General features: G+C 44.9%; 1 protein-coding gene across 1 annotated transcript; it reads right to left on the bottom strand.

Moving 5' to 3' along the window:
* Positions 1-1,924: 1,924 nt before the first annotated feature.
* On the bottom strand, positions 1,925-22,753 carry WSB1 (WD repeat and SOCS box containing 1). Its single transcript, XM_035139528.2, has 9 exons — positions 22,588-22,753; positions 17,259-17,427; positions 14,244-14,512; positions 12,162-12,293; positions 10,717-10,817; positions 7,586-7,758; positions 5,993-6,106; positions 3,949-4,056; positions 1,925-3,076 (listed from the first exon to the last, which is right to left on the bottom strand). The coding sequence occupies exons 1-9, from the start codon at positions 22,625-22,627 to the stop codon at positions 2,917-2,919; spliced, it is 1,266 nt and encodes a 421-aa protein (XP_034995419.2). The 5' UTR covers positions 22,628-22,753; the 3' UTR covers positions 1,925-2,916.
* Between the last annotated feature and the right edge of the window lie 601 nt (positions 22,754-23,354).

Below are 23,354 nucleotides of genomic sequence, written 5' to 3'. Positions count from 1 at the left end.
TTTTGGCCTACAACTCCCATGATCCCTAGCTAACAGGACCAGTGGTCGGGGGAGATGGGAATTGTAGGCCAAAACATCTGGAGGGCCGAAGTTTGGGGGTGCCTGGTCTAGGCCTTTCCTCCAGGAATCTACCGTATTCCATAGTTCTACCCTTGGAAAGTGCAATGGGAGGGGGGGGGCAACCCAGTTCTTCCCAGCAGGCTAACTTTCAATTACATTTCATCCTTCAGCAACCTGGTGCCCTCATGTTCTGGACTACAACTCCCATCATCCCCTAGTGCACATGCTCTTGCAGTGCGCTACTTTCCAACATGCTGCAGCCCTTCTTGCCTTACGCCATCTTAGGGTCCTGCTCACTTCGTATTGACAGTAAAGCTAGTCCCCCAGGCATTTGGGCACTGGCAAACCTCGAAAGCCTTGTGACCTTGTCACTCTCCCAGCACAAATGCAAAACTGGCTGTGGTCTAGTGCCCCCTCCCCAGCCATTCTCTCTGAATTCTCAGTCTAGCAGCCAAATTGGCTCATTAAACTTAACACCAGCTGCTTCGTAACGGCCACTGCGCCCCATGCACTTTGAAGTGAGTTTTGCAAGTAGGCTGGCTTGTTGCAGTGTTTATAGTGATTATTTTGACTGCTTGTACTGCAAGAGCTTCCAGCCACTGTTCTCAAGAAACTCGAGCAGTTGGGTCTCTCGATAGCTGGCAAGGGAAATCTACCTCCACCTCCTTCCCTCCACCCCCAAGCAAAGGATTGTTTTCACCCTGGCACTCGGGCTGCCATGCGTCTCCCTTCTGCGTGATTCGTGCTTCGCAGCTCTGAAGTTCCCATTTTGCAGCCAGTTCCTCTTAACCGGATGCAGTTGCTTGATGTCTCTCCTCTTCCACGAGAATAAAGGGAAGTAACGGGCAGATTTCAGAGACGATCCCAAGAGCTGGGCTCGAAGGCCTTCCTAGAAATCGCGGCACCCTCCCAGCTCACCACCAATCTCTTATTATACAGAACTTTGGCGAGGTCATACTTTGAATAATGCCGTGTTGTATTCCATTGCTCCACCTAAAATGGGCAGTGCAGAGCCAGAAAAGGTGCCCAAAATGATAAGGGAGTTGGGAGCTAAACATTTAGAAAGGTGAGAAAACAGAGATAGGATTATGGGGTGGTGAAATGGGGATACAGGTGAAGCTCGGAAAATTAGAGTATCGTCAAAAAGTGCATTTATTTCAGTAATGCAACTTAAAAGGTGAAACCAATATATGAGATAGATGTGTGACATGCAAAGCAAGATATGTCAAGCCTTTATTTGTCGTAATTGTAATTATTTGTCGTTAGGCGGGTCCATTATAAATGGAATGTAATTAATGAAATGTAATAGCGATGTTTATTTTTGTATTATTGTAACTATTTGTTTTATTACTGTGGAATTTCCAAAAGAAAGCATTTGTAAAAATTAGAAGAAAAATAAAAAATTGCATTACTGAAATAAATGCACTTTTCGACGATATTCTAATTTTTCGAGTTTCACCTGTATAGTGAGATGCTTTTCTTCCTTGCTCATACCTCTAGAATTTGGGGAGATCCAGTGAAGCAGAGTGTTAAGAACATTCATGAGACAAAATAAAAGTATTTCATGTCTACTAGCCATGACAGCTACTGTCTCCCTTCACTGTCGGGAGGCAGAAATGTTAGGAGACACCCCTCCTAATGGCCAGTTGGGAGTTGTTGGTTCAGCAAAGGTTCCCCACACCAGCTTTAGATGGAAAAGCAAGTCAGCAAACATATTCCTTCGCTTTCTTCTCTGTCACTCCCATTTTCAAACTCAAGATGCAGCTCACACGCAAACAAACAAACAAACCAGCTTTTCAAAACTCTGTAGGGGTGGGGGGTTTTTTGTACAACTTTTTAATAAAAAAGAAGAAGAAGAAATATATATAATCGGGCATTTTATGCAATGCATACATTCTTTGTATCTGCAAGTCCAGATGAACAGAAAGCAAAAGCATATGAAAACAAGAATGCTTTAATGTCTTTGGTAGTTCACCCAGTTTTCACCCCCTTTAAATGACAAAGGTTGACTGAAGTGTTGGGGGTGGGGGAGTGGGAACCCTGAGCCTGTGAGGAAGTCACATCTGATAGAGAAGATGCCAGGATTTAATACAGTAGCTGGATTTCAAAGGTTTAAGGACCACCACCCCCCAAGAGATCCTGGACACCCACCATTCACTTTGTGGCAAAATTAAGGCCTCCCTGAAGATGACACGTGTCTGGTAAATCAAGATTTCTTAGCTGTGCCCCATATTCCTCTCCGTGCTGTGGGCCTCAAGGAAATTCACTCCTTCTGCTACACAAGATGTACACAACCCAGGGCCCCATTTTGAAAGCCCCCTGCCAAATAATGCACAACATACAGAAGCCACTAAATTTTGTTTTCCTATCCCTGAGCCACAAACGCCACTCTATACACAGCACCAATACAGCTTGTGGCTCCAGAATCTATATATATATATATATATATGTGTGTGTGTGTGTGTGTGTGTGTGTGTGTGTGTGTGTGTGTGCACGCGTATATATATGTATCACACACATACACACACACACACACAACTATATACATGCTATATTCTACATAAAAAAGCAATCACAAATGATATACACGGGTAATACATAGCAGCTAACGTCTAATTATTTACAGATTTTCACAGTTAGAATTTCTTTAGAAAAGTCTGATGCTTTCAGAAATACCTCTACTGATCTTTTCTTTAAATACCGTCTTTAAGGAAACGCCGCTTCTTTATTCTTAAGGAAAAATAACAACTGAAATGTGTGAAGTGTTCTGCTCAAAAAGGCTTACAAAAAGCTTGAGGTTCTCTTTCACCCATGTGCCAGGCAGACTGCTCTCCTTCCCCCCTTCCAATTTACTTTCTAAATCTGGTAGGAAAGGAAAGCCACAATTGTGGGAGGGACAGGCAGATTCTGCACCTGGCTGGTGGGCATCACTCGCCGGATGGCCATGCGGCACAAGTGCTGGAGGCTGGCAACGTGCCTGGGAGTGGCCCAGAAGTACACACTTCCGTCTTGCGTCCTGCAGGCAAAAGCAGAAGAAAACATGGAAGTTGGTTAGGCTCCCCCAACGCCCGATGTGATTCAATCCTCCGGACAACTCCTCTCACCATCCCTAGCTAGCAGGGTGAGTGGTTAGGGATGAGGGAAACTGCAGTTCAAGAACAGCTGAAACACTGCTTTAGAACCAGCCTTGCCAACCTGCTGCACCCCCTCTCCAGATGATGTTGGACTACAACTCCCATCAGTCCTATGTCCAACAACACGGATAGGCAAACTATGGCCCGGGGGCCGGATCCAGCCCAATCGCCTTCTAAATCCAGCCCACCGACCGTCCGGGAATCAGCATGTTTTTACATGAGTAGAATGTGTGCTTTTATTTAAAAATGCATCTCTGGGTTATTTGTGGGGCATAGGAATTTGTTCATTCCCCCCCAAAAAAATTATAGTCCAGCCCCCCCCCCCAAGGTCTGAGGGACAGTGCTGAAAAAGTTTGCTGACCCCTGTCCAACATCATCTGGACGGTGTGCCAGGTTGGCGATGGTTGTAGACAAATTGGGTTTGGTCAAAATGTTCTTTTCCTTCAACAGAAAAAAGCCCTTCCGTCAGGAGGAGGAAACTTTCCAGATCCAAACCATTTACTGCCCTCAAAGGCTCACACAATTCTTTACTCGAGGATCATCTATCAAGCAGCATTAATGGTGACTACTTTAAATAGTTACTTCCAAGCAGCAACTAGAGAATCAGGCCCCAGTGCATATATTTATATATAAATAACACCAGAGAGCTTTTCTTTTAAAATATCCACTTGGCTTTTAAGAAACTGCCTTCCTAGTGGAGCATGCATGTGTTGTTGTTGATGACGATCATTTTATTATTTTGAGGTTTGCTTACCCAGCAGCTAGAACACTGCCATCTGTAGAAAAGGCGCAGCAAAGCCCATTGCTTAGAGGAGCAGCCTGGACGGGGTGGTCTTCGTCAATTCTCCAGAACCGCACCATCCTGAAAGGAGAGCAGAGCAAACAGGTTGGCAGCCTCTATTTGATCAACGCTGCTAGACTTTATGCTTAAATCTGAGCAACAGCTGGAAGCTGATACAGCTCCGTTGGTTGCTGAAGGCAACTGAGGGAGGAAGGGAGGGACGATGAAGATGAGCAAATTCACAAAGCTGTCTCGCTGCAGCGCCAGCAAGAGGAACAGGGACTGATGCGAGGCCAAAGGTGACATGCATGTTCTAGCCATTGGTCCAAAATAAAGCCAGGGCATTCTGGACTGAAAACTGAAGGTCCTGGTGGTTTGAAAGTGCCGCAGCAAAGAGCTGGTGCAGCACGGCTGGCTGACAGCCCAAGCAGTTAGCTGGGAACTGTACAGGGCCTTCGATCATAGGTGATGCAAGCGATACAAAACTGGATCACTCCCCCCCCTTTTAATGTTTAAAACGGCAGGAATATGGGCATTTTAAGTTTTCCTCTCCCCGCTGCCAGTCCTCCTCTGGTTTTCTTGACCCCCTGCCAAGCTGCTGTAAGCAGACCAGGAAAGTATCGTGCCAATACTGGGGAAGAGGTTAGACACCCCAGGCTAAGCACAATGGCTGTAATTGAATTGAAGCTGCCTGTAGTTTAAAGGGGGAGAAAATGCACTTGGAAGATCCAGCCAGACGTCCCACGTTGGGTGTGCCTGGACTCAACCCAAGCATGATCTCACTGGCAGGGCCTTAGGAAAGCCACATTGTTTAGGATGCCTCCAAGGCATTTTTAAGGAAGAGTGGTTAATCCCTGGCCTAGGGGATGATTAAGCACCCCTGTATCCAACCAACTTGCTGATTTTGGCAGCAGTGAGGAAAAGGGATGGGGGAGGTAACATTTTCCTCCTCCTCGATCCTTACCAATTATGTGCATGGATCAGGTGAGGAGGGGGAACTGCGTGTCCTGGGGGACTGAATCCACTGCAAGTGAGCAAGCCCATGGTTATGTCATATAACGGAAGGCAATGTAGGGATCCCCCTAAATGCAGCCTGAAATGATATATACCACGATACAGCCCCAGCATTCCACCTCCCCATTCTGCCACGTGTCAGAGCAATACTTTCCCCTCCCCGTTGCTCAAGGAAATTCGGACCAAAGGTCTAAATACCTCAACAATAAAACGTGTCAGGTCTTCAGGAATGTTGCAGAAAGGTTTTAGAAGGAAGCTGTTTGCGCAAGTAGTGAGCCCGCTCCTGTGTCTTGTGACAGGGCACTTTTCCGCAACTCCTCAACAAAGGTGCCAGAAAGTCACATGCCTAGCTGTCAGATTGTCTCCTGTTGCATAAGGACCATTTACATAGGAGCCTGTTCTAAGTTGCCAGACGACTGTGCAATATTGAGAAACTCTGCTCAATTAACTTCAGACGAAGTCGTGACTCTTGCTTCTGCCCCGGTTTCTTTCTTGCTGCAGGCTTTATGTGGCTGATCAGACAATCTGAGGTTCAATGCCTTTTATTTATCTGCCCACATCTTATTACAGACAGCACTCTTCCCAATTTGTGACCTCCAGGTATTTTGAGCTGCTACTTCCATTACCTTGAACACTTGGCCAAGTCAGCTGGGTATTCCAGAATCACCAGCAAGGCAACAACACGTAATCATTCTAATTTGAGTTTAAAGTTTCATCTTCTCTCCTGCTGACTGTGCCGTTTCATTCTGCAGACCATGTGATTATTGCATTCAACTGCATTTTAAAACCGTGTGCTTGTGGGGCGCTTTGAAGACCCTTAGGTTGCGCAGATAAATAATTCTGGCCAATTTCCCCTTATCCGCCTAACTCAAGCACCGGTCATTTGCCGGGGGGGGGGGAGGAGGAGGGAGGGAGCCTCCCTCGCCCTCAAAGACACTGCACGAAATTTCATTTCCCAGCTAGCAAGAACCAGCAGAATCAAGCCGTGCCTTGCCATACTTACTTATCATCGGCAAGACTCGCAATATGCAGTCCGTCATGGCTAAAAGATACAGATCTGACCCAGCGGTCATTTGCTCCCCCAGCAAATATTGGAGTCGGTGCGGGAAACAGATGCCTGAGGATGAAATTAAGAACTTTGGTTCACGGGACATTTGCTCTGCGTTCAATCATTAACCAAAAGGAAACCGAAGGCCACTCAACAGGGCTTGCCAGGACTAAGGCTGTGTACGCTCCATGCATTTAAGGCACAAAGAATCCTGGGAATTGTAGTTGGCTAAGGGTGCGGGGAATTCTAACTCTGTAAGGGGATAAAGTACAGCTCCCAGGATTCTTTGAGGGAAGCCATGCATTTGGAATGGAAGGTGGGCACAAACAGCCGTCCAATGGGTCCAAGTTTGAAGTTAACAGATCTAAGTTACTCATGTCCTTTAATTTCAGTGGGTCTGCTCCCAAGAATGACTAACATTAGATGCAAGTCAGTTCCACGTTCTGCTCTGTTGGCCACAAACCGACCATAAACTAGCTGGCTGGCGTGGGTTTGAATATACAAACAAGCCACAGTTAAGCCAAGAGAATCTTGGCTTGCATATATATATTTATGGGCATGAAGGTATGTAAACTGCTTTGAGGAGTTAAAAACACACACACAAAAACCAATCAAGCAGTGTGCAACTTTTATGAAATAAATAAAAACAATTACCAGCTTTACCCGGCCTGGCGCCGTCTAGATGTTGCTGAACTTCCTAACTCCCATCGTCCCCAACTTGTTGGTCATGCTGCCTGGGGCCGATGGGAGTCAAAGCGTCTGGTGGGCACCAGTTGGTAAATCTTCAGTGATTAGCCATGGTCTCTGGGGCCCCCAAGCAGAAGAGTCTTTCCAGCCTTGTACCCCACCTGACATTCCATTCTTAATGTGTGCCAGCAGGGCGTGTTCTCTACTAGTGAACTGGGGTCCCCGAGTTTCTATTTTGCAATTCACTAATCCCTATTTCACACCCAGAGAACGCGGGTGGCGCTGTGGGTTAAACCACAGAGCCTAGGGCTTGCCGATCAGAAGGTTGGCTGTTTGAATCCCCGCGACGGGGTGAGCTCCCATTGCTCGATCCCTGCTCCCACCTCAAAGTGCAAGTAGATAAATAGGTACCGCTCCAAGCGGGAAGGTATACGGCATTTCTGTGTGCTGCTCTGGTTCACCAGACACGGCTTTGTCATGCTGGCCACGACCTGGAAGCTGTATGCCGGCTTCCTCGGCCAATAATGCGAGATGAGCGCCGCAACCCCAGAGTCGGTCACGACTGGACCTAATGGTCAGGGGTCTTTACCTTTATCTAATCCCTATTTCACACCCAGAGAACGGCAGGCGCTTCTTTAAAGTGAGCCACTGAAAGCATTCCTTGCTGTGGCGGGACCTGAACCCAGTCCTCCCTCCCAGCCGAGCGCTTGTCCAATGAACAACACCAGGGCTTCGTCAGATTCTTCTTAACCTGGGACAAATCTAAGCAGAGGCTGCCCTTGGTAAAAAAAAATAAAAGAATGCCACAGACGGGCAAGTTTTTAAGATTATTCCTGTGCCCACTCCACCCAACTCACTCACCCAAACTCCATCAGAACAGCTCCAGTGTGCGGGTCCCAGACACAAACGCGGGTGTCGTGAGAGGCTGTAGCCAGTAAAGCTCCGTCAGGAGAAAACTCGCAGGCTACCACATCGTTGTGGTGCCCTTCCAGTTTTCGGATAAGAGTGTACTTATCCATATCCCAAAGCAACACCTGCAATCAAAACAAGCTCATGTTATAGTGATGCCCAGGCACAGAGGAGACATTTCATCAACGTGTTCCCACCGCCCCCCTCCCTGCAAAACTGCGTTTTCTGCTAGTTTTACAGAGGATTACAACTAAAGCCAAGCATTAAGAATTACGACAATTACGGAAAATGCTCAGTGCCATACTCAGAATTATTTAAATTAAAGCAAACATGCATATTAAGTGTTATTTATAAAAAATAAGTCAAAATATTAAAATGTTTACATCAACAGTGGTGGTTTTACTGAATCCCACGTATTACTTAAAACAGTTAAAGTAAAAGAATATATAGATATGTATACAGTAGCTGGGTTAAGTACTAACATCCCCCCCTTTCCAATTAACTAACAAAATTTTAAGAAATATACAGACAGAAAAAAAAGTAAGGTTAACATATGGTTACTCCCGTGGAATCCCCTGTGAGTTTAAGATCACTTGTTTACAATAGGCTTGGATCGCCATCGTCAGCCTAGGAAGAGAAACAGATACTGCAAGCAAAAAAGGAATTGTCACAGCCAAATGACATGACTTTGGCAAAAAAAACCAGAAATTAAACCAAGTTTATTATATTACACATTTTAAGCTATTGTTATTTTTTTTAAAGAAAAATAACAAAAATAAAAATCAAGCAATGCTATTTGCCAAGATTCTTTTTTAAAAATAATAATAATAAAGGTCTCAGTAATTAGCAGTTTACACAAACAGGCACGGCTTAGCACACTTCACATGCAGTTGTATACTTAATACTGTAGTCAGTAAGTTTAAGCATGTGCAGGAAAATTTAGATCTCAAAACTGCACTACAAAGTTCAGTGTAATACAATCAACAAGCTAGCAAAGGTTTGTGGCTACAAAAACAGGTTGCCATATACGGTAATGTTTAGCCTTTTTATGGCATAGAATATTTTTCCTTTTTTAAAATAAATATATATGTATGTATGCATAATTGTTGAGCCACCCTGAACTTTAGGAACAGGGAGAGATAATAAACATAAAACTGGTCCGGGGGGGGGGGGGGGAGGAGATGAGGCAGGGTGTAAAATAAATATATTAATTAGTGATGCCACTGCTCTATCGTACTGAAACTTCATTACTAAGTCCGTCACAGTAAGTGACGAGAGACTGCCTTGGTTTTATTAAGAGACTCCAGAATTCCATAGGAATTGGAAATATCTATTGTTAAAATTTTAAGAGGGGCCAGAGGATCTCTTTACCAACGTTAAAATAAAACAAAAAGGAAAAGAAAGAGGGAGGGGGGAAGCAGAAAGTGGACATCAACCAGCACCTGCGTACGTACAGTACACCCTGCAGTCGAATGCAAGGTTACTTCATCCTATGGTAAAGTTCGCCTCCAGCCTGGTGGCCAGAGATGCCACTCTTTCTGCCCAGCTAACACCAATGTGCGCTTGTCTGAGTGGTGCCAGCTTACCCTCAATCACACCAATATTGCTGCCACCACCTGTGACAGGGAAAGCAAGAAGCTTATGGAAAACACACAGCCTAAAAAAAGATCAATGCATACATCTACATCTGTTCTATTTTAAAGGGCTTTACTGATAAGTCTTTCTTATCTAGGCTTCCTTTTAAAAAATAGTAATAATAATAATAATAATAATAATCACAATAGGCTTTTTTGTATATTTCTTTTTCAAACGACACTATCTGCTAACCTTTCAAGCTGCTAACTTTGAAAGCCACGATTTTTACTAGCCTGGAGGATGGACAACTTGTTCCGACACCGAAGGCTAGTTGATAAAAGAGATGCAGCACCGGCATTTTAATCCATGGGACAAAACATTACAATTGGCAGCTGATGAATTTATTCTGTGACATTTGATTTTGTAACTGGTGGCTCTGGGTTGTAAAAAATAAGTAAACTCAGGCCTAACTTCTGGAAAAAAGTAAATTTTATACTTTCAGAATTTCTGCCCAACATGAGGACTAGACACTTAACTCCTAAAATGGGATTTAAGGGTTCCAGATTCTAACAAAACTCCAGTCCTCACACTTCAGGTGATACAAGTTGTCCACCCTTGTATTACTCCTGCCTGGAGTTTTCTAATATTAAACTGAACAGAACATACACAACTCAATCCCAGGCATGCTTATTATAATTCAGAGCAGGCTTGCTCTCAAATAAGCATGTCTTGGACTGCAACTTTATAGACTATTCTATACTTTTATATCACGGATGGGAACCTTCACCCTCCCAAATGTTGTTGAGCTCTCGCCCTTAGCAGCATTGGCCATTCCTTATCTCCCCCCCCAGACCAGTGGTTGGGGGTGCTGGGAGCTGTAGCCCCACAACACTTGGGGGGGCGACAGGTGCCTCGTTCTTCCTTTATACCAGGAAGCAGCTCACTCAATGTTCTTTGACTGCCCTGTGTTACATTTTGCAAGTACGGCAGCACGATGCAGTTTGATACAAAACTCACTGCTCATCCTTCCGAAGCACTGAGCTCAAGGGCAGTTTGTTGGAAACTGTCCAAGAATGAAATATTACTTGTCAAGTAAGATAAGCAGCCCAGGCTTTGGAAAATTAATCTTTCAAATGAGCGTGACAGCAGAATATCAGGAGTCAAGAGCCACAAAGTATTACTATAAAACTATTCGTTTCTTAAGCAAAACTTTTACGTCCCCCCCTTCTCAAGTCATGGAACAGATGGAGATATGCATGGCTACTTTGCAAGATTCCTCAACTTTATTGAGATTAAAAGCAATAAAAAGTTCAGCTCAGTAAATGATAACCGAACGAAAGCCTGGTGCCAATTTACTACAAATGTTTTTGTCATGCAATTCCTTAAATCATCATCATTGCCATCCAGCAGGACACAGAGCACAAGCTGGCTTTATTCTTAAAAGATTCCAGATAATTATTTGCTCACAATCCAATACAGGTTGAAGAACATGAAACTTTGATACTTACTGTTTTACTGGCCCCCACAGAGCAGAGAATGGAAGAATCGGGAGAGAAAGCACAGCTATAGACCCAGTTTGGGTGCCCTCTTAATACTTTCATCATATTTCCTGGAAAATGGAAGCAAGTTTAGTATCAGACACTCATATTTCACTTGAAATATTTTAAGGTGCTTCCAAGAGATACAGCCTCACGAGAGCAAAGTACAAAGGACGCCACTGGTCCATCAAGCTCAGTATTGTCTACACCAGGGATGTCCAACACATCGATCGCGATCTACTGGTTGATCCCTGCGAGATTTTTGTAGATCGCGGTCGATCGCTAGCTCCTTCCGGCCCCGGCCCCTCTCCTTGCGCCGGTGCCAATTGTTTCCGAAGGGAAGCCGGAGTTTAGAAACAGAGACTGTTATCTGGCCAGCGATCGGCAGGTTAGTTGCAGATTCTGTTCCTCCCCCTTCCATCTCCCTCCCTTTGAAGAGTGAAGAAAGTTACCTGAACCCCTTAAAAAGGTGGCATTTCCCCTTCCTCCAAAAAGCTCAACAACATAGAAGTGAACTGCCCCAAAACAGGACATTTTCCCTCCCCCAAAAAGGTCAACAACAACTTTGACCTGAATCCCCCCCAAACGGTGGCAGATCGCTGCCAGATTATAATTTTGAAATTAGATCGCAGTCTCTCGGGAGTTGGCCTCCCCTGGTGGTCTACACTGACTGGCATAGACTCTCCAATATCTGAGGCATGAAGAGGAAGATCTTCAAGGCCTGCCTAAATGCAAGAGCTGAAGACACAAGGCCACTGAACGGAAGTCTACTGTTCTGGGGGCCACCACCAAGGCGGCTTGGTCTCTTATGCATGCCAGCCAAGGGCTGATCTGGCCCTTGAGGTAGATCTAAGCTTGAAGGCAGGATTGGATGAAGGCAGTCCTTCAGATAACCTGCCAAAGCCCTAAACAGCTTGAGTCCATGAATTATCTGTGGTGCTGCTGCTGACATCTGTCTGTCTCAAGAGACAATGGAGGAGAGCGCCTTTGGGAGTGAAGTCAAAATGCTGGAGAGTATCTGTGCTCTCTCTCTCTCTACACACACACACACACACACACACACACACACACACACACACACTACTTAACAAAAATAAAACCTGCTCTATCCAAAAACCTCAGCTAGAAGTCTCATTTGCAAACAAGGATCAAGGTGTGGTTCCCAAGCCTAGTTTATAGTCAAGTATTTAGATCTAATGTGTGCAGGCGTGTCTGCAAGGACAATTTTGGAAGGCTGGCAGATATTAGACAGACAAATCTGGGGCACTGGGAACATCTCTACAAATACCATTTGAACTTGAAACAATCTAAAAATATCAAACAAAATTTTTACTAATGCATCATAGCTTTCCATTGCTGGTAAATCATGTCCCTGTTTTTTGTTACGCCACATAAAACATTCCTGATTAACATACCATCATCCTTCAGGTCCCATACTCTTAGTGTTTTGTCTCGTGAAGCAGACACTAGTATCAGGCTGCCATCAGGGGCAAAAGTTAAGTCTCGGACAACTTCTGTATGGTCCATTAAATTAAGGAGGAGCTTTCCTGTTGGAAGAAAATATTTTAAAATTAAACCTGGAAAGTCAGGAACAAAGAGCAAAGGGCTTATTTTCTTACTGCAACTCTTGGAAGACATTCTTCCTTCTAAACTAACATTTTAAATACTTAATATTAAAAACAAACAAAACCCTTGATATGTTAAAATGGCTCCACACACAACACACATAAACAAACCCACCCCCAAGAATAATGGGAACCATAGTTTGTTAAGGACACTAGAAATTGCATATAACTCTTTGATGGGAAAACTACAGTTCCCACGCCTTGAGGGGGTGCTTTAAATGTGCAGGGTGTACTGCAGCAGGCGTGTGCTTTGCAAGTAACAGGGTGTTACTTTACATTTATTAATGTTTAGGGCTGTTGGGAAACAAATTACATACAGGTAAGTGTTTGATGTTTTAATTTTTGTATGGATAAATGTTTATGTCTGACTGACGGTCGAATAAAGTGTGATTGATTGATACATACAGGTAAGCAAGCTTAAACACATCCGCTTCGGTGATGGAAGGGCAGGATACAAATCCTTTGATAAATCAATTATTGTGCCAGTCTTGTAAAGTAACAGTTACCAGCCTGGAAGTATGTTCTTACTTGCTTGTTGGCAGAGGAAGGATGGTGTAATCCATCTCTCCTCTGCCCACCCATAGGACTTCTATCAAATTCCTTGTTGTCTATGGCTACCAGGCAAGTGCTTAAATGCAAGGCTGTCTTACACAGTACTTAACGTTTTAATACATTATTTGCTCATCCCAAACATATTTCAGTTAAGCCAATATGCTTGCGTTGTGTGTTGGATAAGCTTTTAGACTTGATGCCAGGAAAGCTTATCTTCTAAGCAGTGCAAAGATTTACTTTGAAACTCAAGGAACTTGGCAGTCTGCTTGACATTTAAACACTATCCTATGCAGGGCGTCGTTCCAATTTCCACTCTAAGGAACTAGGTAGATTTTTCACCCAGATCAGAAGCTAACTGGGTGAAAACTGCCACTGTAAAAAGACAGTCTCCAGGGATTAGAGAAATTCATATAAAAGGTATCAGAGAGGACAACAACTAATAAAAAAAGCAACGGCAACCACAAAACCCCAAATTATCTGGCTAATTACTAGTACAAAATGTGTGCAACGTTAAGACCAAGAATTTGTCAAGCTCAACACTTAAGCCAGTCATTTTTTGGCTCTACGGACCAGATAATTATCAAGGCTTTGACAACAGAATGGGGGCACCCCGAAATCAGGACTTCAAAGCACCTGCAAGGTGCTGCGAATACAAAGTTTTCTTCCCCTGTTTTAGTTGGACTTTTGATGCAATCCATTTTTCATGGGATCCTGCCAAATTGAGCATGACTTATCGCCCACTCATCATCTGCTCAGATGGGCTGTGCATCCATTCTCTGCTGGGGACAGGTGCACACAGCCAAGGCAGGATTTGTCTGCATCCTCCCACTCATCAGATGATGAGACGGGATGGCATCATGGGCCTGTCAACTTGGATCCCCCAGCAGGCCAAGAGTGGCCTACGGGCCAATACTTTCCCAGCCTAATTCAAGGAAAGTTCAGAGACATTGGGGATGGACACAACCACAAGCCTGTAGGTCAGGTGTGCCAGGCGCCTCCATCAGTCCTGCACCCTCTCCGCCTGTGCGGCTATTAGGCTCGGAGGGGGAAATCCTTCTGATAAAATCAAGAGGTTTTATGTCATCATAGCAGCAACCCGCCCCTTCATTTCTCAGATCCACCATGACTCCAAACTTGGAAGTTCTATTTATCTGCCACAACCAAAAGCTGTTGACAGATCCACCCTCCATGAATTTGGAAATTGTCCGCAGGGACATGCGGAGCCCTTTCAGGCACCAGAATCACATTTAAGATACTCTTCCCTGGTTCTTAGAAAGAAAGCAAATTGAATCGATTTTCTACTACCAGGACGCTCCTTACCTGTATAGACATCCCATATTTTGATACGACCATTGGATAAGCCCGTTGCCAGGAGAAGCTGGTCTTGGCCGAATTTGAACCGGTGCCATTCTATATTCACACACCGGCTCTGCTTTTCAGGCACGGAAGATCCAAAGGCCAAACTCCAGACGATGTCGCCGCAATCTATGATGTGCTCGCTGGGCTTGTTTTTCTGGTCTCCATTGCTGTTCTGCCTCAAAAGTTTGGAATGGCTTAAATTGGTCAAAGTCTTTACGCCATGCAACGAACTGAGGGGGGAAAACAAGCCAACCTTTTAGAAGGAAGAACTCTCAAAGCCAATGTACACGCAAATGACGATGTTGATAAAACGAGTCGATATGCAGCACGCTTTCCCAACCTAATGCTTTACAGGTACTTTGGACGGCAACTTCCGGCATCCCTGGCCATTGAGCGGATACCAGTTGTAGCCCAAACCATCGTGTGTGTGTGTGAGTATGTGTGTAGCTATGGAAAGTATTCTCTCCATGCAGAGTAGGCCAACCTACCAATGAAAAGTTGTTCAATATATGAGGGTAACTGACAAATTCCAACAGTAAAGGTGTTACTATTTCCCCATTAACTTTATGAATTAGGTCACTGCTACTGCAAGAACCAAAACAGAGAGCACTGAACACGGAGGGGGCATGAACCCAGACCTCTGTTCAACTGGACCACGTTAGCTTTTATGCAGCACATAAACTGTGGAACTCCCTCCCACAGGAGGCAGTGCTGGCCACCAGCTGGGTGGCTCTAAAAGAGGATGAGACAAATTCATAGAGGAAGAGAGGGCTGTCGATGGCTACTAACCACGATGGCCATGCTCTGCCTCAACATTGAGAGGCAGCAATGCTTCTAGATTCATAGAATCATAGAGCTGGAAGGGACCCAAGGGTCATCTAATCCAACCCCCACCCCCGTTAGTTACCATCAAAATGAAGTATGGTTTCTACCATGGACACCTCCCTTCCTAAGGCTGGCATGCTATGCACATTAGTGGCCTGAGAGTAGATCCCATGGAGCTTAAGCAGGGGTCCCCAAACTACGGCCCCCGGGCCGGATGCGGCCCAATCGGCCTTCCAATCCGGCCCGCGACGACTCCCGCCGCCCACTGCCGCCGCCCGCTCTCACGGCGCAGCGACGATCTAAAAAATCGGCAAAAAATCGCCGAAAATCCTTTGTGCGCATGCGTATGGGCCTCTCCCGACCCGGAAGAGGTCATTTCTGGTGCACTTCCGGGTCGGGGGAGGCCCACACGCATGCGCACAAGCGATTTTTGGCGATTTTTTCCCGCCCGTGTGCGTGTGTGCATGGGCGCGCACTCCCCCGCCCTCCGGCCCGCTGCGCGCGCACTCCCCTGCCCTCCGGCCCACCGCGCGGTCGGCGCGGCGGGCACCGGCCCGCCGCGCAGAAAGTCTGGGGACCCCTGAGCTTAAGAGTTAATCTGCAAAGGACTGCTCTGAATACATGGGTGGCCCTTGCATGGGGAACAAGGAAGCCCGAAGCAGGCTTTTCATGTGCCCTTTCAAAAAAATGCACCAAATGCAATGGACCATTGGTTGCACACCAGCAACACTGAAGTAGGACTGAATTAGTGCTTTGACTTATGGGTCTTTTCTCTCTGCCTCTTTTGTTTTGGGGTGTGCATCTACTTTGAATAGAGAAGATCCCTAGTTCAATCCCTGGCCTCTCCAGGTAGGGCTGGGAATGTTCCCAGTCTGAAAACCTGCCAATCAGTGCAGACAATACTGAATGGTATACATCAGCTCCCGGTGTATCTCACCATAGCTGTGGGAAACTTGTAGCTGTCCAACTGTTTCTGGACTACAACTCCCAGCATTCTTGATCACTGGCATGCCAGCTGGAGCCGATGAGGGCCACTGGTTTACCCCTCTTCATTCAGAAAGTTCCCTTCTTTCTCCTAGCTTACACATTGGCTGTGCTTGCACGAGGGGGTGGACTAAGCACTAATTCAGTCCTACTTCAGTCTTGCCAGTGTGCAACCAAAGGCCCATTGCGTTTGGTGCATTTTTTGAAAGGGCACATGAAAAGCCTGCTTTTAAATTGTATACTGGCATGGAATATGCATTTGTCGGTGCATTTCCCCATAAAACACACACTTTGCACATAAAATACTGTGTGTGTAACTTCTGTGTACAGAAACCGCACAGCAAAATCTGAACACAGGTCAACTGGGAGTTGCATTCCAACTTGCAAGCACCTTAAAATATCACTGATTGGGTCGTTCCTCCTAAAAAGCAGACTGAGCAAATTGTTTTGACACCTCTGCTTTGCATTCTCTGATTACACATGTAGCCACGCTAAACCATGGATGAGCTGCAGCAAGCTTTAGGCTCATGCGCTCTGCCTATCCATTTGCACTGCTTGAAATTATGCATCCAGAAGCTTCCACTTTTGGCCAGCTTCAGAAACCACAATTTGAAGCTGTCATGTTGGGAATTAATCTACTTGTTATATCCGATGGCATGACAAATCACGATTAAGGGAAAACAAAAGCTTCCTCCCAGTTGCATGAGAAGGGAGGGCATGTGTGAGCATATACATATCACACTAAGCCATGGCTTAGCACAGGGTAATGAACCTGTGGTTTTCCTGCTACAGCACCCATCATCCTTGATGATCAGCTGTGGGTTGGAGAGTTGGATAATGAATGTCTGTTGCTTGCCATTGCAATTGGAGGAGGTGTGGCTGCTTTCGGGCTTCCCAGAGGCAGCTGGTTGGCCACTGTGAGAACAGTGTACTAGACTAGATGGGCCTGATCTTGCAGGCTCTCTTCCTTACAGAGTTCAGCACCATCTGGAGGACCACAGACTTGCAAAGCCAATTATTTTGAAATGACACAATTTGTTTTCGAGTAGAAAGCAGACTGCCTGTTAACTTTAAAAATCTGCTTTCAACACATCTGTTTTCAGAGACTTTTGTAAAGAACGCACGACGAACAGAAACAAAGCTATTTTCAAAACAGGCTGTACTCACAAATTATTCAGGCACTGAGACCAAGGAACAAGTTTTACTATGCGATGGCCTTGTGACCAAGCGAAGTAGGAGCCATCTGGAGCAAAGGCAACCGTCCAGTTTTCACGCCCACACTTTTTGTCGAAAGGAGAAGCTGGGGCTAAAAGTTCTCCCACTGTCCGTGATCTTCCTAAAAAGAGAACGCACCATTTGTAAGCGTGAACCAGAAATCCAACATGATTCTGACTCCACTTTTTTGAACCCTTGCTACTGAATTATCGCATCAGTAGTTAACAGTGAATACGTTTTTATTTTTACTACTGATCGACACAGCATTCATCTGAATGGAATTCAAGGATGACGGAGGGAGGTGACTTGTTAAAATTCAGGAATGAAGTGCTGCTGATTTAGTGAAAGGGGAAAAAATCAATTGAAATGGAAGGAATCATAGCATCCTGAGAGTGTGAAGGTAATCTAAACTAATCACAATTGCAGCATCTCTATAGAACAAGGATGGGAAATGTGCAGTCCTCGAGAAGTTGTTGAACTACAACTCCCATAATTCTTAACCCACTAGCCATGCTGGTGGGGGTTGATGGGAGTTGGAGTCCAACATCTGGAGAGCCACGGGTCCCCATTCCTGCCCTTGAATCATACCAAGCCCCCACCCAGGAACACAGTAGGACCCACACTTTGAGAAGTGCTGCTTTGTAAGAGCGCTCTTGCTGGTATTTTCGACAGAGACACACACTCAAGTCTGTCTGGACGTAGCCTAGATTTTTGAAAAGCACTTCCTGTCTTTATATGCCTGCAGATGACAAATGGAGAAGCATGTGCAGAACCTGTGTCTACACAAAAGCACAAACTTCACAATAGTATCTACTAAAGGAAGCCTAGCTTTGATTCAAGAGGGTTTACACCTGACCCTTTTCAGTAAACCAAAGAAAGGATGGCTCCACTTACACCCACTGTAGTGTAAAAGCACTTAATTCTCTTACTATCCCTAAGCTTGAGTTTCTGTGCAGGCCAATCCTGTGAACATTTGCTCAGAAGTAATCCCCACTGTTCAGTGAGGCTTCCTACAGCCCCAAGCCCAAAAGTGACTAGTACTGTATCTATTTAGCATTCTTGAGCTATGTGTAATCTGATTTACCATTCACTCATTCTATCCCATTTACAAATAGATTTGTTTCAATGAGGGGCTGATGAATACTCAGCCGCTTGTGGAGGGGGAAAGCTAATTACAAAAATAGAAACCGCCTTCATTTGTTTTTTTTTTTAACATACTTTTTATTAATTTTACAAAATACAAAAAAACAAAAAAACGGTACATACTTAAACCCCTTTTCCACCTCCTTCCTACCCACCCACATGGGTCCTCCCCTGCCACAGAAGTATCCCATGTTTGTGAACAGTCAGAAATGGTCCATTTTATGCTTGGATTTCTGTCCTCCTCCCCCTCCCCTGACCCCAAAGCCCCCCCCTGCCACCAGGGAGCTCCAGCAAACCAGGGCAGTACGCAGGAGGACATCCATCCAACCATCTATTGTTATACCAAAAAAAGAGAAAAATAGAAATAGGAAAAAAAGGGGAAAAAGAAAGGGCGAAGAAAAAAAAGAAAAAGAAAAAAACAATACAAAACAGAAAAATTTTTCTTGCATTCATAGTTGAAAAACCATATTTTATGGGCTTCCCCTCCCCCCCTTCCCCGGTTTTCATCCCTTTTTTATCATCTGCAACAGTTTCTTACTTTATAAAAATACACCTTTGTATCTTATACAACTTATAAATCAATTGTTAACATTTTCATCTAATATTCAAATCACTGAAAATTCAAACTCCCATTTTCTCTTCCCGTGCCTAATTTTTTTTTCTCCCTCTATAAGCCTCCATATTTTCACATTTTCCAAAATCCATTCACTTTTAAAACTATAACTATTCTCAATTTAACCTTACATCCCCGATTACCGGCTCCACCCCCCCCAATCCAGCAAATTCCAAAATCAGCAGACCAGTTATAAACCTGTTAATCCATCCTTATAATCACAACATCACTTTCCCTTCACCCCACCCCCTGTTTACAGTCTCTTGCCATCCAGGTCACCATACAGGACCCCTGAATTTCTTCTCTTCTCTGCATATTTTTTCCTTCTTCCCTGTGGGCGTTCTGGAGTTCCAATAATACCAATCGTGCCCCCCTCAAAGGCAGGGCACTCCATCCAACTTTTTGTAGAGTAGAGTCATCATTTTTTTCATGGTGTGTTTCAAAAATAGAAACCGCCTTCATTTGACCGGCATTTGACTTCTTTAAAGTATTTATTCTGCCCCCCCCCCAAAAAAAGGGTTCACAAAGCAGGTTAGTTACAAATGTCAATGAAAAGACTGACCTCCAGCTTACATATCTAAAAAAGACGGGGAAATTGGGAGTGAGGAGAAAAGTAAACTCACACTCCATTTCTTAGTTATAAGAAATAAAACTGAAAATCATAAATAAAATGTATATAAAAGAAGAAATAACCTTTTCGGTTAACATCTTGTTTCCCAATTTTACAAAACAATGCATTTGCAGACATGGAAGTCATCACCGAAAAAAACTGTAGTGTAATTTTCCCCCTGCCTTACATCATCACCCAAATATGCACAGCCTTCACTGGTTTGTTTCACATATTTCACGGACATTTTTAAAAGATGAGACTAAAAGTAACCTATTTTTTATTTTCCTCCACTAAATTTGTACTCCCACTGTGGACACAGCAGTTTCTTTCGCTGCAACAAGGGAGGAGGAGCTTGAGAATCCAAGTTTGCTTCTCTTTCAACCCAAATACCACTGCAAACAGAACATAAAATAGATGGGAATGAAGATAGAAGGGAGCTTGTTTTCAGTTAATACAGGGTCAATAATCCCTGAACATCACAGGCAGGGTAACTCTCATTCCCCCACTGAGCTCCACTTGCATATGTAAATGGGGGGGGGAGGCGGGCTGTGTGCATGAGAAACTCAGCATACATAATGGCAGCAGTGCTAGCCATGCCCAAAAAGGCAACAAGCAGGCAACCCCAAAAGCTGAAAACCTACCCTTATTTGGTGACCCGTAGGTCTCTTGGAAAAAAGGGGGGGGAGAAGACATGGTAAAAAGAAAAGTCCACATTTTAAGTGCATTGCAAATTAGCAAGCGAGATAATTTGGGCGTCTTGTATTACCAGCAAGAATTTCTCCTCCATTTCTTTCAATGATTTGGGATGAGTGAAGGAGTGGAAGGTTCCAGGCTGACACTGACAGACACACACACACACACACACTCAAAAAGGAGGGAAAAACAGGGAAGCGGGGAGAAAATGTTTCCCTAACACGCAGCAGTTCTGACTCTTAAAACAACTTTTTAAATTTTGTTCCAATCAAAGAGTCACACTGCATGCCCGTGCAGATGTACAACTACAGTAACTGCAAAAGAATTTCAATGCGGAACAGCCTTGTTCCTCTTTTGGGCTTTGAAATGGAAACTCCTCTTTCAAACCAGAGGAGGAAATTGTGTGCAAGCAATTTACATTACAGTCCTGCTCTCCATGCTTTGTTTTAAAATCATTTTGCAACTTTCTGCACTCTCACAGCCACTGAAATCATTGAAGGAATTGTTTCAAATCCCTATAACCAGATTATCCCCCCCCCCAAAAAAAAATCACCACTAGATCCTTCCTCAGTGTCTCACAAAAAAGCACCTCTCATTCTGATGAAACAAGAGCTTCCTTGAGGGTATCCCATGGGCCAAAATGTGTGCGCTCTGTTTTATTCCTCGTTATCAGAGAGGATCATCACAGGCTACACTATCGTTTTATAATCTTCTGGAAAGTTTTGAGCAGTCTACACACAAAACATGCACCCGGATAAAACGCAATGGGCATCTCCCTAAGCTGGAGACCTTACAATGCCTCTCCTGCAACCCAGGAAGTGGGGAACCTGAAGCCCAACAGAAGGTGAGGGGCTCCCAACTCCCCTCAGCCCTAGAGATAAGAGAAGTTGGGACTGGGCTACAGGATCCCCACTCCTGATTATAAACCCTGCCGCTTGCCCATACAGTAGCAAGCTTTTGTCTCAGATTTAGCAGCACTTAGTTTTTCTATTTCGCCATAGGATATGCCTGTCACCCTCCTGCTCTCCCTAAAGTTCTTTAGGCTGCTCTATCACCACCGCCCAGCCCCAACCACACCCAACTGGATCCACTTTTTAATCTACTTCTCCAGTGCTATGTCAAATGCTTCTATGCTGCCTCCAAATGCAACAGCCATACTCACCATACAACTCTCAAAGTACAGAGTAGTGAAAAGGGTGAGGGGAAACCCAGCACCTTTAAGCTACTGTTTTTAGAAGGCTGTAGGAATGAAGGGGTCACAAGTAATTAAAACTGGAACATGCCAGGGGGAGGGGGCGCTGAGGTTTATGGATTTCATTGGGCTCTATCCAATTCAGTTCTACTTAGAATAGACCCATTGAAATCAAGTCAGTCATGCCCATTAACTTAAATGGGTCTACTCTTACGTAGGAGAGTATAATTTCCTTAAGGGCATTCATAACCTACCAAGCGCCTCCCAAAAAACAAAAGCAAGGTGTACACAATTTAGCACACCAAATTACACTGCTATTAATAGCACCCCGCCATCATTACATCCCCAACAACCAAGATGCTCTCCCCTTCAACCCCACGTTTTTTCAAGCGGCCCTCATTTTCCCCTAAATTGGGCCTATTCCAAGCTTAAGCCACATATGCAAAACTGTACACGCGCGGGCATAAGCAACTTCCAACGAATTGTGCAGAAAGGCAACAGGAAAGGCGTGCTCGTTTTATTTTGTATAAGGAAAATAATTTGCTCCCGTCAGTTTTATACATGTTCCCGGACCCCTCCCTTTACCATAGCTGCCAAGTTATCCCCTTTTTTAAGGGATTTTCCATTATGCTGAATAGGCTTCCTCGCGAGAAAAGGTTAAACTTGGCAGCTATGCCCTTTACTGTTTTACTTTATCCCTTGCAAACCTGGGGTTGCATCCAACGTTAGCTTTACTCGCCGCAGATCCCTCGAAAGCAAGTGACCCGATTCCGACATGCCCATTCATTTCAAGGGGTCTACTCCGAGTAAGGAATCGCGCTGGATGCAACCCACTTAAGAGCAGAGTCCTATCGCATCTTTCTAAGCAAGCCCTGCAATTCGGCTGCCAACGGGCGTTTTCACGCAGCACAAGGCATAACCATCTTCCTCCCCTCTCCTTTGCCACCCTTTCGATCGTTTTATTATTATTAACCATAACCAGCAATAAGCAATCCCTTTTCCCTTCTCCGCGGAAGGGGGCGCCTCTCACCAATGAGCTTCTCGTTAACACTCGGGGGAAAGCTGGCCATCTACGGAGCCGCCCTTCAGACCGGCTCAGAACAAAGAATGAAAAAAGGAGCACAGGGGACGAAAGACTCCAAATGCTTCCCAGCCACCTTCCGCTGCGCCGCAAGAGATATAAAGACTGAGACAAAATGGCCGCCGCAGGAAGGTTTATAAAGGAGGGGCTTGGTCGCGGGTGCCTCCTTCAAGGCCACGCCCCTTACGTGAGAGTCGCGGATTGGGTAAGGCAAAGGGAGGGAATCCGTATTGAGGTCTAGTCTTTCCCTTCTTCCGAAATAGAACGGGCCCGCCTCAATGGAGTAAGCTAGCTCTTGGGCGAGACCATTCTGCGGAAGAGGGCAAACGTAACTTGGAAAAAGGAACGGTTAAAAGCTGAGGTGGTATAGGGTGGCAATGACCAGGGCCAGAATAATCCTGGTCAGGCCCTAAAAGCAAGAGGAACTCCATTTTCTAAATCTCTCTGCCTCTGATAGAAAGTAAACCAGACAGCACTTTGCACACAGGCACAGCATGTTTGCACATCTAATGCAAAGATCTAACCACACACAGCACTTCTAAGAAATTCTAGCATAAACCACAAGAGCAAGAGGATGTAGCCCACCGCAAATTATAAGTAGAGCACAACCACAATTGTGCCTGTAAAATTCCACATAGACACGTGTATGAAGGTACCAGGTACATAACGCCACCTAGTAGAGTTGGGCGGGTGACTTTGCATCTTGGGGTGCTCTC

The sequence above is a fragment of the Zootoca vivipara genome, chromosome 15 (genome assembly GCF_963506605.1).
Source record: "Zootoca vivipara chromosome 15, rZooViv1.1, whole genome shotgun sequence".
Classification (NCBI taxonomy): Eukaryota; Metazoa; Chordata; class Lepidosauria; order Squamata; family Lacertidae; genus Zootoca; species Zootoca vivipara.
The sequence above is the reverse complement of the archived record's forward strand: the minus strand, read 5'-3'. Positions and strand labels throughout refer to the sequence as shown.